The sequence below is a fragment of the Sander vitreus genome, chromosome 1, assembly GCF_031162955.1.
Source record: "Sander vitreus isolate 19-12246 chromosome 1, sanVit1, whole genome shotgun sequence".
Lineage (NCBI taxonomy): Eukaryota > Metazoa > Chordata > Actinopteri > Perciformes > Percidae > Sander > Sander vitreus.
The window spans coordinates 20,584,555-20,599,305 of record NC_135855.1 but is presented as its reverse complement, the minus strand read 5'-3'; the positions used below and the strand labels follow the sequence as shown (position 1 = coordinate 20,599,305).

Below are 14,751 nucleotides of genomic sequence, written 5' to 3'. Positions count from 1 at the left end.
GTAACGGAACGTTATACAGGTGCTGGTCATATAATTAGAATATCATGAAAAAGTTGATTTATTTCAGTAATTCCATTCAAAAAGTGAAAATTGTATAATGTATACAGTCATTCCACACAGACTGATATATTTCAAGTGTTTATTTCTTTTACTTTTGATGATTAGAACTGACAACTAATGAAAACCCCAAATTCAGTATCTCAGAAAATTAGAATATTGTGACAAGGTTCAATATTGAATATTGACCTGGTGTCACACTCTAATCAGCTAATTAACTCAAAACACCTGCAAAGGCCTTTAATTGGTCTCTCAGTCTAGTTCTGTAGGCTACACAATCATGGGGAAGACTGCTGACTTGACAGCTGTCCAAAAGACGACCATTGATACTTTGCACAAGGAGGGCAAGACACAAAAGGTCATTGCTAAAGAGGCTGGCTGTTCACAGAGCTCTGTGTCCAAGCACATTAGAGAGAGGCGAAGGGAAGGAAAAGATGTGGTAGAAAAAAAGTGTACAAGCAATAGGGATAACCGCACCCTGGAGAGGATTGTGAAACAAAACCCATTCAAAAATGTGGGGGAGATTCACAAAGAGTGGACTGCAGCTGGAGTCAGTGCTTCAAGAACCACCACGCACAGACGTAAGCAAGACATGGGTTTCAGCTGTCCCATTCCTTGTGTCAAGCCACTCCTGAACAAGACACGGCGTCAGAAGCGTCTCGCCTGGGCTAAAGACAAAAAGGACTGGACTGCTGCTGAGTGGTCCAAAATTATGTTCTGATGAAAGTACATTTTGCTTTTCCTTTGGAAATCAAGGTCCCAGAGTCTGGAGGAAGACAGGAGAGGCACATAATCCACGTTGCTTGAAGTCCAGTGTAAAGTTTCCACAGTCAGTGATGGTTTGGGGTGCCATGTCATCTGCTGGTGTTGGTCCACTGTGTTTTCTGAGGTCCAAGGTCAACGCAGCCGTCTACCAGGAAGTTTTAGAGCACTTCATGCTTCCTGCTGCTGACCAACTTTATGGAGATGCAGATTTCATTTTCCAACAGGACTTGGCACCTGCACACAGTGCCAAAGCTACCAGTACCTGGTTTAAGGACCATGGCATCCCTGTTCTTAATTGGCCAGCAAACTCGCCTGACCTTAACCCTATAGAAAATCTATGGGGGTATTGTGAAGATGCGATGCGCCAGACCCAACAATGCAGAAGAGCTGAAGGCCACTATCAGAGCAACCTGGGCTCTCATAACACCTGAGCAGTGCCACAGACTGATCCACTCCATGCCACGCCGCATTGCTGCAGTAATTCAGGCAAAATTGTATTGTATTGGTCTTAATATTCTAATTTTCTGAGATACTGAATTTGGGGTTTTCATTAGTTGTCAGTTCTAATCATCAAAATTAAAAAACACTTGAAATATATCAGTCTGTGTGGAATTAATGTATACATTATACAAGTTTCACTTTTTGAATGGAATTACTGAAATAAACCAACTTTTTCATGATATTCTAATTATATGACCAGCACCTGTAAAGGCAATGCAACCAAGAGATGAATAACACGCTTTCTTTGTACTGCTACGCTCGATTCGGACCTTTGTTTTGAAATGTATTTGCGCTTTGATAGCAGAGAGCGGAAGCTGCGCAGACGGATTGCAGCTAGCTTCACACAACGCATAAATCATGTTTGATAGGCAGCGAAAGGTGGAGAGTACAAAGCCTGTGTCCTTAGTTTGTTAGGATGTGGTTAGTTATATTACAATAATTACATCCATTCTCCGCAAGAGGAGACAATACCTTTGTCTGACAGTCGCTAATTGTGTTCTCGCATCTACCGTTCTTGCTAGCTAGTGTGAAGTGGTTAGCTGGACAGCGTTTTAACATCAATAGGAGCTAACGTTAACGTCAGGTCGGAATCGAAAATCATCAGTCGTCTTGTTTGACGGCGATTATATGATCAAAATAGCTCCAAACGTCAGTATATGCAACCCTACGGCGGCTTACCAGAGGACCATGACAAATTACTAGCTGAAGGCCAACGTTAGGCTATATAACGTTAGCTACTAGCTGTATGGTTTGTATTTGCACTCCTCACTGCCACGGTGCCGTGTAGCTGTCCACGTCGAGTGTAGTCTGCTGTGTTGAACGTTGCCAGCTGAGCTAGGCCACGTCCCTGCGGGCGTATTTCATCTAACCTACTAACATTGGACGAATTGCAGAGAAGATGTCTAGAGTGCGGAAGGAGGAAGGAGTGTAAAGATCAGTAGAAATGTGAAAAGTCTTCATTCACATTCACGACTGACTGTCTGTGTAGTGTTTGCTTTTTCGACTGGTTGCCGCATATACACGGCATGTCACGTAGACGGATGTGTTTTACAGCGGGAGACTACTCTCATTGAGCTCTGTAGGTTGCGGTAACAACCTGAAGTAACGTTGCACTTTGATTTTGAAATGGTTGGGTTTGGTGCAAACCGACGGGGAGGCCGCCTCCCGTCCTTCATCCTCATCTTCTTGATGTTGATCATCGCCATACTGTCTTTCAACTACTGGACGGTGTCCAACAAGCACAGCCACTTGCTGGATGAGCTGGCGGAGGTACAAACGCAGGTGAAGCGCACGGACGCGGCGCGGAACCGCCTGGAGAAGCGGAACTCTGAGCTGATGATGCAGGTGGACACGAACAGGAAGCAGATCGACCAAAAGGATGGAGACTACAGCGTCCTGGAGGGCAAGCTGCAGGCCCGGGAGGCGTTCATCAAAAAGTGCACTGATGAAAAGGTAGAGTAGCAGCTGATCCCAACCCCGGTTTTATTTCACTGATACTGTATTAACTGAAATCTAGTAGTAGGAGAATGATCAGAGGCTACACGTTATGCTACACGTAGAAACGGTTTCACAGACTGGGATAAGACCTCTGACTAAACTATTCTCAGGTAAAGCTAGGTGACAATAACACAGTAGCAAAGTCAAGCATCATAGTGGGTTTTTAGACTCTAGCTCTGTATCAATCGTGTGTCTATATTTCGGTTATGACTGTAAAGGGTTAATGCTCTCAAACAATATGTAATATAGGGGTGGGTGGTGGGGTGCACAAATAGTAATGGATATGTGGAGACAAAGCAGGTTCATTGCTCATTTCAGTTAAGTTAATACAAGTATCACATAACTGATCACATATTACAATAACCTAAATCATCACACCACATTTAGTCTTGTCACAATATCTACATTACGTTGCTGTGATCTCCCCACTCTATATCAGATGGAGCATGTACGTGGAAACCTGGATAACTCATGATATAAAGAGGGCAATGGTTGGTCTCCAGTAGTACATGGTACCAAGGCAGATACATCAACTCGTTCTTGGCTGAGAGTCATTCATTCGTCTCAGAACCTGAGTTCTGCGCCACCAACTTCTTTTCTTTAGTACCTCATATCTCTCCCAAGTGTTTTAATATATATCCCTTTAGGTTTTTTGAAGAAAAAAAGGTTAATAGTGTTATTTCACTGTGCCTATGCCTCTAAGCCACTTAATGTATTTAAGTGTGGCATGTCTGTACAAGTTATACAAGTTTCTGCTCTACAAGGCTATTCCCACCTCCTGTTCTGTGCAGTAGACCAACCAGCAATTCGCTATGTTTTGTGTCCCAGCACCCTCTGAACTGTGTGTCCAGCTGCCCTGGGAGACAATCAGACAACAGATGGAGGCGGAGGGTTTCCTGTTATTTGCGTTCAGTCTGACTTGCTTATTTCTCTTGGACAGGCTTACATTTGTTTAATTTATGGTTATCCTATGTGTGGTGTTGTGTAACAGTCAAACCACTGCTGCTCTGCAATGTCCATCCAGTAGACCTAAACTAGGACACATAAGACATCATTTTGACTAAAAGCAGAAGGTGACTTTATGACTTTCTGCAAGATTACTGGCTAAATGTGAGAAAAGGTTAGATCCTGAATAGACAAACGTATCACTACCCATTGATAATGAGTTGTACACTTAATAAACACTTTGTTTTGCTCAACATCAGCTGACAAGCTGTCCTTGACTACGACACATCAAGCTTCCTCCCATCTTTTTGAGTGGAGGTAGTTACTTTGTGACCAGGGAGATAATGCTGCTTATAATGAACCACACACATACATAATGGTTATACATGCTCAGCAAACAAGTTCTGAAATTAAAACCAGCCAGTGAACACCAAAGAACATCCATTAGTACAAAATAATATTGGATGGCTAAATCAACAAGTGTCATCAGCCTACCTAATAAGGAAAACTTTCATACCGAATCGTTTCTTCTGCTCACCATCACACACTGTGTTTGTGAGCCACAGACCATTTCACGTTTGTATTCCAAAAATGTATTCATCATTTGTGACGCTAAAATCCATTTTGGCATCTAAATAGTTAAACACTGTTACGCTGTTTGTGTAAGAGATACAACAATTTTTTTCTTGTTGTTGAGGTGAGTATAGATGGTCATTGGTGGAATAAAGAAGCTTCTTGGTGGTAACTTTAGTATCCGGCTCCCTGTTTCCGTAATCAGGATAAGGGTAGGTGTTTAATAGCAGTTGCACCACTCCTTTCTTTTGTCAACAGCCCAACCCCGTTTCAACAGACAAGACTAACCCTGTTAGATACATGCTATACAGTGAGAGGCCTGCAATGCAGACAAAATAGGGACAGTTGAGTCTTTAATGGCTTCGATACAGTACAGTAGGCTATATACAGCCTTGTATCTATTAGGTGCAAGAATGCATCATGTCAGCTTATAGTTCTTCATACAGTCTGTAAACAGTCTGGTCGTGTTGTCGTCTATACAGCCAATGTCAGCAGGCTGCAGGGTGAAGCTGTTAACCACATTTCCTGTCTGCTCTTTGCCCGCTGCCTCCCGTCTCAGTCAATTAGAACTCTTTCAAGAACTACAGACAATCCTAATGGACTCCAAAAGTGACAGGTTTTTGGGAAAAGGGAAGAAAAAAAAATCATATTGGATTCATAGAAATCTCTTAAACCCCTCCTGTGGCACAGCTTACTTCACCATTGTCCATTGATATGTTCAGTATGTTAGTCATTGTTTTACCAAAATATGGCTAAATGCACTGTTTTTTCTGTGGTACTCTCCCCCCCTGCTGGGTGCTGCCTACTCTTGGCTGTCAGAGCTCTCTGCAGCACTGTTGCCTTAAAAAGAAAGCACGTTATTTTTAGTTTCTGAATTCATCATTATGTAGGCTATTACTACAAAACTTCCTGCTCTTGTGTCGTCTCCTTCTGTAATTTATTAGCCTTGCATTACGAGAGCTACACAGCACTGGCTGGAGTAAGCTGCAAACTGAGGGGTCAAAGCAGCGGCTGAACGGCCAACGGTTTAATTTCCTATAAGTTCTTCACAATAAAAGTCCCCCGTTATTTTATTTAAATGCTTTTATTGTGAACCAGCTAAATCAGGAAATGTTAGGTCTTCATCAGCAGTAACGTAACAAAACTCCTATAGGCAAACGTGAAAAGTAAAATAAAGCAGTTATAGTAGTCTCGCTTTGCCAGACCCTCCTCCAAAGCGCGCTGAAGGAGGGTCTGGCTACTCCACACAGCATTCGGGGATGGGAGGAAAACGTGTTCTGGTTTATTGGTATTTCTTTAAATCAATCAGAATCGTCATGGGCGGTGCTAAGCTCCGCAAAGAGTCGGTGCAAAATTGTAGTGCGAGAGAAAACTCAGATTGGACAGATAGTCTAGCTAGCTGTCTCAATTTACCCTGCAGAGATCTGAGGAGCAGTTAATGGTCCTCATTAATCCACCAAACACAAAGAAAGCAGAAGGAAACGGAAAATGCATGCATCCGGTGGAATTTCCTGCAGCACCGGAGCAATCCCGGAAGTGGAACGTCAAGGATATAGACTATAATACAGAAACTAAACTTCATATGGATAAACAGTGACGGGACTGTAATGTTGCGTTTGGGTCCGACTCCGTAACCCCTTCAGCCATCTAGTGTTTTTTCTTTTTGTCGTTTAACAGCAAACGACTGGTAATAAAAAAAGATGTTGTTAGAAGTTATTGTTGTTACATTTTAAATAAATAATTTACATTTAACCATATGGCCATAGCAATAAACAAGCCTTTCTCTAATCTTTATTTTTACATTTTTTTTATTTAAGATAAAATACTATTTAAGTTGTTCTTTTGATAAGAGGACACATCTGCTGTTTTGCACAGTTTATATAAATAAAGGAATATTCTTCAGTCGCTACATTCTGTTAAAAGTATTATTGTATCATTACATCCCTACTCGTTACACAGAAAAACAAGACAAACCTGTGCCCCCTTGTTTTCATTGCACTGTCAACTAATTACTAGTGCTGTCAGTTAAGGGCGTTATTAACGGCGTTAACGCAAACCCATTTTAACGGCGTACATGTTTTTTATCGCGAGATTAACGTTCTTTTTGGCCTAGCAAACGTTGTAGTTTTTTTCACATGCTGTTGCAACAACTAGTAACGTTAGAAAAACTACAACACCACACTGGATCTAGCTAGACTGGAAACAAAACAACAGGCACGCCGCACACACACTTTTGGGCTTGCGAGCCGGCCAAAGAGTAGTAGGCTAACGTTACGTTTTGAGTGGATGGCGAGCGCGAGACGCCGAAATGGATGCCAAAAAGATTCTGAATGGAAAGTTTACTTTTAAAAAGTTGCCAAATGGTTCCATTGACAAGACCAAAGTGATCTGTGTGTTTTGTCGTTGTGAACTGAGCTATCATCGCAGCATGTCCAGTCTGAAATACCACTTGATGGCCAAGCACACAGCTAGATGCGAACACTTTTCCGTGTTGATAAGAGCATTAAAACGAGAACAAAATAATTGGACAAAAAGAAATCTAGGGACATTTAGAATAGATAAAAATGTGCAATTAATTGCGAGTTAACTATGACATTAAATATTTTAATCGTTTGACAGCACTACTAATTACATAACCTGGGAAGGGAAACTCTTAGTTAGGGTTGGGCATCAAGAACCGATTCCTACTTGGAATCGTTTCAAAAATTACGATTTCATCTGAATCACAATGGAACACAGTAAGCAGCGCTCTAGTGGGGCATTATTTTACGTTGAAAAAGCGGTAAAACTGCAAACCACCACTGACTCAAAATAAAACTTTCCTCTTATTTGTGAAAATAAGCATGTGACCCGTTTAAACTCCACCCCTCAAAAAATCGGAATCGATAAGAACCGGAATCGAAAGGAAGAATCGGAATCAGAATCGTTAAAATCAAAACGATGCCCAACCCTACTCTTAGTAGGCTTTTGTTGTTTTAAGGTGTAGAAGAATTCAAATGTATGTAGCTCTTCAGATAATAAAACTCCTTTTTCTTTCTCTTCTGTACAGATGAAGGTGCAGGGTGATGTCACAGCCCAAATGACAGAAATCCAGCGCCTGAAAGGTACGAGCCTGTCTGACCAGCAGAGGGCACTCTCCAACACAAAATCCCTCCATAGAGGATTTGTAATCATAGAAAGTGTCTTCTGGAAACATTTCATTTAACACAGGGATCTTCAACAGGGGGTCCGGGACCTCTAGGGGCCCCTCAGAGTCAATGCAGGGGGGCCTCAAAATTATTGTTAATTTTTGAAAGTTTTTTCAAAAATGTAAAAAGTCTTAACATGAATCCAACATATTGTTAGCAAATACAAATCCCCACTGCTTACTGGCCTATAGTCAAGATAGTCACTAAGGCCATCCACAGATGTTTGCCACATGTATGTTTAACATTAAACCATGATTTAAAAAATCAAGCCAACAATTATTAGGTATTAAGCTATTTGAATAGCTTAGTGTTCTATGCAAAAAACGCATGTATAGAGGCTTTAGGCCGCCCTACAAGTTATTGTAGGCCCAGTTTAATATGCAACTTAATTCTATACAATATATTTAGTAGGGGGTCCCTGCTCCATCTCTCTTTCAGATAAGGGGTCCTTGGCTAAAAAATGTTGAAGACCCCTGATTTAACAGACGTTAACTGAGTCTCTAAAATATTGTGTATACGTGTTTGTGTTGCTGCAAACAGAGCAGCTTAAGGAGCTGAAGCAGGAGTTCATGAAACAGGAAGAGCAGCTAAGAGAAGTGAAGAAAAATAGCACTACCTTGGAAAGAAAACTGGAGTATGAGAGGTATGTTAAATCTTTACAATTTCTTGTCAGCCTTAGTGATTGCCCTTGGGGTTTTCCCTACTTCAAGGATCTGTGACATGATGTCTGAAACACTTCTCAAAATATGAACTTGTGCTTCTAATTATCCATTATTATGATATGGTTTTTGAATGGAATATTCACTAATATTTGGTGATATATATATATATATATTAGGTCATTGGTTCTATTCTTAATTTCCTGTTTACTTGCCTTGTTATAAGGCTGATCTGATCCCAGTGATGTTTCACTTATATTGGGTGTCATAAGGTTTTTAGAATAGATTTTTTTACTTAGCTCAGTTTTGAAACTAACAAGGAATATGTCCTATAACTAGTTTACAGTGTGGACGTCAAATTGCACAACTGAAAGACGAGTATGAAGAAACAAAAAAGACGCTGGAGGAAGAAGCATCAAAGCTAAGACAGGTCAGTATTGATACAATCTCAACAAACAAGATAGTGATCATTGTTGTGACTCTTTAGTAAATGGTGAAAGGTTGTGGCCCCTGCCCTCCGGTACGCATTGCCTTTATTCAGCACTGAAGCATTTATTCAGTACTCCCAGATTTTTTAACACAGATGTACTGACAGTAGCAGTCAAACTCATTTAATTGTCCTCTGTGTGTCTTTTCCTGTTAAAGCTCTTCTTCTCTCCATTTCCCATATGCTCCTTTTTCTAATTCACCTTTTAATTCTTCAGAGTGTAATGGATGGCCAAAAAGGTGCAGTGGCAGGTAGACATGCAGAGGGAGCACCTGGGGTGGAGATGGTTAGAGAGCGCCATACAGTGGCCACTCAACGGCATGACAGTCCAGATTTAAAAGGTACAGTGGACGTGACCATGTCAACCAAAGGTTTATACTGCCTTAGCTACGCTAAATGTAGTATTTGATTGCTAGCAGAAAATGCACCAGTTGCTCATATAAATCTTTCAAGAATTTAATTGATATCATAATTCAATCTGTCAGTTTCCTGTGTATGTTATTCCTGTTATTGTGTAAAAGGGAACCTGTCAAAACAATTGTAACCCATCAACCCACTGCTCAAATCACTTTCCCTTTGCTCTGTTACAGAAGAGATGGGTAAGCCCGGCAGTGATGCTGGCATGCCTGGTATTGAAGACAGTGAGGTGGGAAAAATCGATGATGTGCAATTTGGTAAGCAGTAGCCCTTATAAGTGAGTAATTGTTCGGTTGGCAAACCCAGTGATGTAATGAGTGGCGAAAATTATGTAGAAGGAATATACATTTACTGTGGCATTTCTTAAGGCAGTATTGACAGAATAAGGTAAACTAAAACCGTAATAAAGATGTTCCCAATGCCAGTGTAGATTGATTTGGTTTTAAAGATGGACTCATTGGCTGCCTTATGATTTTGAATCTGTGACTTGTTGAGAAGACTACAAACTGCTAAGAGTGAGAGAATAAAAGTCAGCCTGTTCAAACACATGAGTTTACCGTTTAAAAACTGGGTCCACTCGCTTGTATGTCACTGAATGTGATGTCTAAAAAAAAGAGCTTTTCTGTCCTTGTGGCAAGTTAAACACAAACATTCTTACTTTCCAAGCTTTCTCACTTTGCCACTCCATTTATCTACAGCCTTGAAGAAACCAGCCATCACTCAGAAGCATGATGAGGCCCCCGACGTGGTTGTGGGAGCTGGTGCGGGACCTGGAGTCGGGGCAGCGGATGGCCCCGGGGGCCAGGGCCTGTCCCTGGACCAACCCAGGCTCCAGCAGGACCGAGTGGAGGGCCAAGCAGCAGTGGTTGCCCCTCCAGCTGTCATCAAACAGGCAGACAAACCCATAGTGTTTGAAGAAGACAACAAGGCGGCTATCAAGGCAGACGAACTGGGAGAACAGCAAAGACAACTTCAAGGTACAGAATGCACCACATTTATTTAATTGGTATTATTTATGATAGTCTGTCTTTTGAGCCTTTAGGCATGCGATAATTCATTATCAGGATTCATTCAAACTTAATTCTTTCAAGTATGTTTATTATTGTCTAGTATATATGTGTAGTCAAGTGAAGGCAAGAGCAGAGCACTGTTATCTTGGTACACTTTTTTAGCAGTTATTGAAAGTCTTGTGTAACATCTTTTAAAAACTTCAGGTGTTAAAGAACACAAATATATTAGGTTTACCACACCGTGCTTTATAAATAATAGCGATTATAAAAAGGCATTAATTTGCCCTTGTTTGTGAAGTAGTCGTGTTGTAGCTCAGGAGATTTAGACATAGCAGGTGAGGAGGTGGTTTACAACAACCTAACCCTCTCTTATTGTCAGCTCCTGATAATGTCAAGGGTGAGAGCGAACACTTGAAGGGGATTCCTCTGCCCCCCAACCCTGCCCAGGTGCCCAACCCCATCCAGCCTCACCACGCCAAAGACCAAATTCCAGCAGAGCCAGTACACCACCGCCAAAGTGAGTTCCTCCTCAACACTTTGAAAAAGATAATACTGTAATTTGCAAGAGAGGTTCTGGTAGGAGGTGTTTTTTCTATTATTATTATTATTATTATTATTATTATTATTATTAACTTGTTGATTTGTGAAGGAGTGGGGGAAAAAAACATTACACATGAAAAAGTACAATCACAGCTATTCTTGTTAGCTCTGCCCTTGTGCTTAGCTGCTGCCTGCCAGCTCTCTGTGATGTGTGTCAACACAGAGTAAAATACAATTTGGAGTCATGCCATCTTGTGTGAATTTTGCCCATTACTAACTTGTTACACCCACACATTTCTACCTAACTTTCATGGAAGTTAATTGAATGTAAGTCATGTTTGAAAATGGCTAGGAGCACTATAAGGGAGGAGAGAGAGGGCTCAGTTGCAGAGGAGAGGAGACACATGACACACACCTGGCTCCCAGATGATCCTATTCTTGCTGCCTGGCTCCTGCTCTGCTGCCTTTTCTCCCTCCTCCCCCTGTTTTCATATGTTCTATTCTTTCATCTCCCTTACATACATGCACCTCCCATCCTGTAGCTCAAAACACTGAATGCATTCCGTTCACGTCTTCGTTCCGTTTTTCTTTTAATTTTCTGCCTTTTGATTTCATTATACTATGCATCCTTTTATGGCAAATTAACACCCACCAGATGTCTCGTTTTTGGCAGTGCCTGGTGCTCACTAGACACTTGCAGCTCGAAGACACTGCCTGACTCAGAATCTCGTGTCCCACCCAGTGCTGTTGTGATCAACAGTGCCATCTGAAATCCGATAGGAACATAAACTGCTTCAGATGCCTGTGTGATAGAGATTGGGCAGGCAGTATAGATCAGAGGACAAAAACACATTTGAGTTAAGTTTATTTATGCATTGTGCATATTTTATGATCAGTTTTTTTCTGATTGGCAATTTTAGAAACCTCCAATCAAACAAGTAATTTAAAAAAAACAACAAAAAAAAACAAACATGTTTAACAAGGTTAAACTGGCCATACAAAACAGGCCTCTGTATCTGAAGCTACATGTTAGAAAAACTTAAATGGAGTTAAAAAAAACACACCACACTGTATCTTCGGCCTTAAGTGGCTTAAAAATGACCCTTGAGTTGAATCAACACTTCTCACAGTACCAACAAAAGCTAAACACAAGATAGTATTTACTGCAGGGCTATTGAATTTGATTGATTGGATTATAAAGATGATTAAAGCGGTAACTCAATAAGAACTCGGTGCTCTCCAGACTTTAACCAGTCCATTATTACAAAGGGAACTACATTTGTTTCCACTTGGCGCTCTGCTTTCAAGTCCATGATTGACTTTCCTTTACTCTTCAGTAACATGTATGTATCCATTCACCTCATCCTCTTCATGCAATCACTTATTCCTTCATGCATTCATTATGCAGTATTTCACCCATTCCTCCCTGTCTTCCTACAACTGCCTCCGCTTCCCTCCCTTCCTGATGAGGCCCTTTTCTGCCTCCTGCAGGCCGGTTCTTTGATGAGAACGAGTCCCCAGTAGATCCGCAACACGGCTCTAAGCTAGCGGACTACAATGGGGATGATGGTAACGTGGGTGAGTATGAGGCCGACAAGCAGGCCGAGCTGGCCTACAATGAGGAAGAGGATGGTGATGGTGGGGAGGAAGACGTTCAAGGTGAGCCAGGCCGGGGGACTGGACTGCCTGTCCAGATGTGTATCCACCATTCCTCCCTTGCTCCCTCCCTCCACCCCTGTCCTGCTGCCGCCCCCCTGCATTTGTCCCGACAGTTTAGAGTAGCTCACAGTACCCTGAGTTTGGTCCTTGAATCCACTATAAACTACAGATAACTAAGAATCCTGATCAAAACACCTTCTGGGTCAAAGCAGGACTGCTATGTATGCAGCTCAGGATGAGTAACTGAATTGTGTCAGGCATTGTTTACTGTGTAGGCACAGTAAACAACCTTTGCACCTTATTCTCCTATGTATGGGGAAAACTTGACCCAGGAACTTACGGTTCTGTGAGAGTAATTGAGTTGCCATCTAGTATTTTCTCTCCTGCCTGTTTCTTTTTAGCTATACCACCTGTCTGTGCTCACCAAACATCTGACCCACATCTAGACCAGTAGATAAATATAGCTCACTGTGTTTGTTCATGTGTCTGTGTTCTCCTTGAAATATTGAAATGCATGTACATGTTTTTTTCTTTGTTTTTGTTTCCTGCCATTAATTCCTGATTGCCTACTGGATTTGAAAGAGTGTAACAATACTACATTTGTAGAATACTATTTTGTTTTTTGGGCTGTGATTTGTAATGTTTATCTGCGTTAAACGGTTTAGTTTGTGTACAGTCTGATTTCAATAAAAATCTTGGATGTCCTTGTTTATTATAATGACCAACAAGGAAGCTAATAATATGCTGGATGTAGGAAGCATTCCTACCAAAATTAGATGTGTCCTCTCAATACATTTCTTCTACATTGATGCAAAATCAGGCCAATTTTGTACAAAAAGGGCTGTGACTCCTACACTGTTCACGCAAAATGGACATGAACATCCTCGAACACCTTTGAAAGCTGAAAGTCAGCACTTTAACCTGGAGTCATTGTTTAATTTCATATCCAGTGTGCTGAAGTATATCCAAAATATACTTAACAACTAATACTTCCTGACTGCACTGTATGTGAATATTTCTTTTATGGATGTACACTGTAACAGTTTGGAATCAAGCTATTGGTGTGATTGGACTGATAAGGAGGACATAGTTAAGATAATTCATATAACTTAATGCAAAAATATCAGTTTTCTTATCTGACAATGGAGTATTGTTACAGCACTTTATTAAGTGTATTGTCTATTATGTAATCTCTAATGTTTTGTGTTTTTTTTCTTCTTTTTTTCACCAGATGATGATCGAGAAATGCAGGCAGACCGGGCTGTAGATTATGGGAAAAGACATCAAGCCATTGACATTCTTTGAATGGGAACTCACACAATCATAACTCATCAAAAATATTCAGACCTTACTCTACAGCCGAGGTCTTTTCTTGAGAAAATAGTTTGAACATCAGTATGTTTAAGAATTTATAGAGTGCATCCTCAATGTCATGGACTATTTTGAAAAACAGACATTGCAACTAATGAATTCATTCTGAATAATGTACAATATCACAAAGAAGAAAATAATCATGGCATTGTCCAGAGCTGCTGTTGATTTGCTAATGATTCTAAGTTATGGCAGTAGAGATGATATACTGTACACTGACTGTCGGGTTTTGTTATTTGATACTTGCCTCAGTTCGTAATGGAGTGATCTGAACGAGCCCTGTTGACTCACAGCTGAACTACAAGGTCGAACTGTTTTGTTTTTTTCTACTTTTCTTTTCAGGTTGCTGTTGCTTGATTTAAACAAACTCTTTGTCTGAGATGTTTATCAATGAGACTTATTCAGCATTCTTCTTTCTAACATAATTTTGGGACTTTTACATGGAAGACATTGGAGGACATTTTTTCATTTACAGGAGTTGGAATAGATTGCCAATGCCAAGGACTTTGCTTATGGCCTATTAAATCATTTTCTTTCTTTGTGACAGACACTCGAAAGTGCTCCTCGTTCTGGTTTTTGTTTTTTTAAATAATGCCATTGCATGCATTTGAAACTTTTTATTAATCAAACAGCAAAATACTGATGCTTAAGCAATACTTAGAGCGACGTAGGTATCCTCCACAGTGTGCAAAGAATAACCAAGCATATATAGAACTGACATACTGTACACATGCTTCCATTAATGAGGTCTCTTGTACATAAAGTAGTTGAACTGTTACCATTTGTACTGAGGAAACCTAATGCCTCATCTTTTAGGAAAATCCGTGAAAATGAAATCCGTTCTGTTTGTGCAACCAGGAAAATATCTCATGGGATGGCACATTGAATGTAATTTAATTTTATTAAAGGTGATGCTTCGTCATTTGTCAGTTATGTGCTTGAGAGTCAATGCAGATGTTTGTCATCAGTAGTGAGTGGATAACTCAAGTTTTTAATGTTGGTTAGCTGTTTTAATCTAATCGCAAAGGTGATTGGATGGTTAGCGCCTGCATGTCTTTAGTTTATAATTGTAATATCCTGTG

General features: G+C 40.7%; 1 protein-coding gene across 3 annotated transcripts; it reads left to right on the top strand.

Annotated features, from left to right (window-relative positions):
* The first annotated feature begins 1,657 nt into the window (after positions 1–1,657).
* On the top strand, positions 1,658–14,591 carry golm2 (golgi membrane protein 2). 3 transcript variants are annotated; one of them, XM_078247526.1, is made up of 10 exons: positions 1,658–2,775; positions 7,388–7,442; positions 8,067–8,169; positions 8,525–8,615; positions 8,890–9,013; positions 9,263–9,346; positions 9,788–10,066; positions 10,479–10,616; positions 12,131–12,217; positions 13,530–14,591. In XM_078247526.1, the coding sequence occupies exons 1-10, from the start codon at positions 2,449–2,451 to the stop codon at positions 13,601–13,603; spliced, it is 1,362 nt and encodes a 453-aa protein (XP_078103652.1). In that variant the 5' UTR covers positions 1,658–2,448; the 3' UTR covers positions 13,604–14,591. The 3 variants fall into 3 exon arrangements, with proteins under 3 accessions (XP_078103652.1, XP_078103645.1, XP_078103659.1); XM_078247519.1 differs by having other exon boundaries at positions 12,131–12,298; XM_078247533.1 differs by lacking the exon at positions 12,131–12,217 and having other exon boundaries at positions 1,659–2,775.
* Positions 14,592–14,751: the final 160 nt, after the last annotated feature.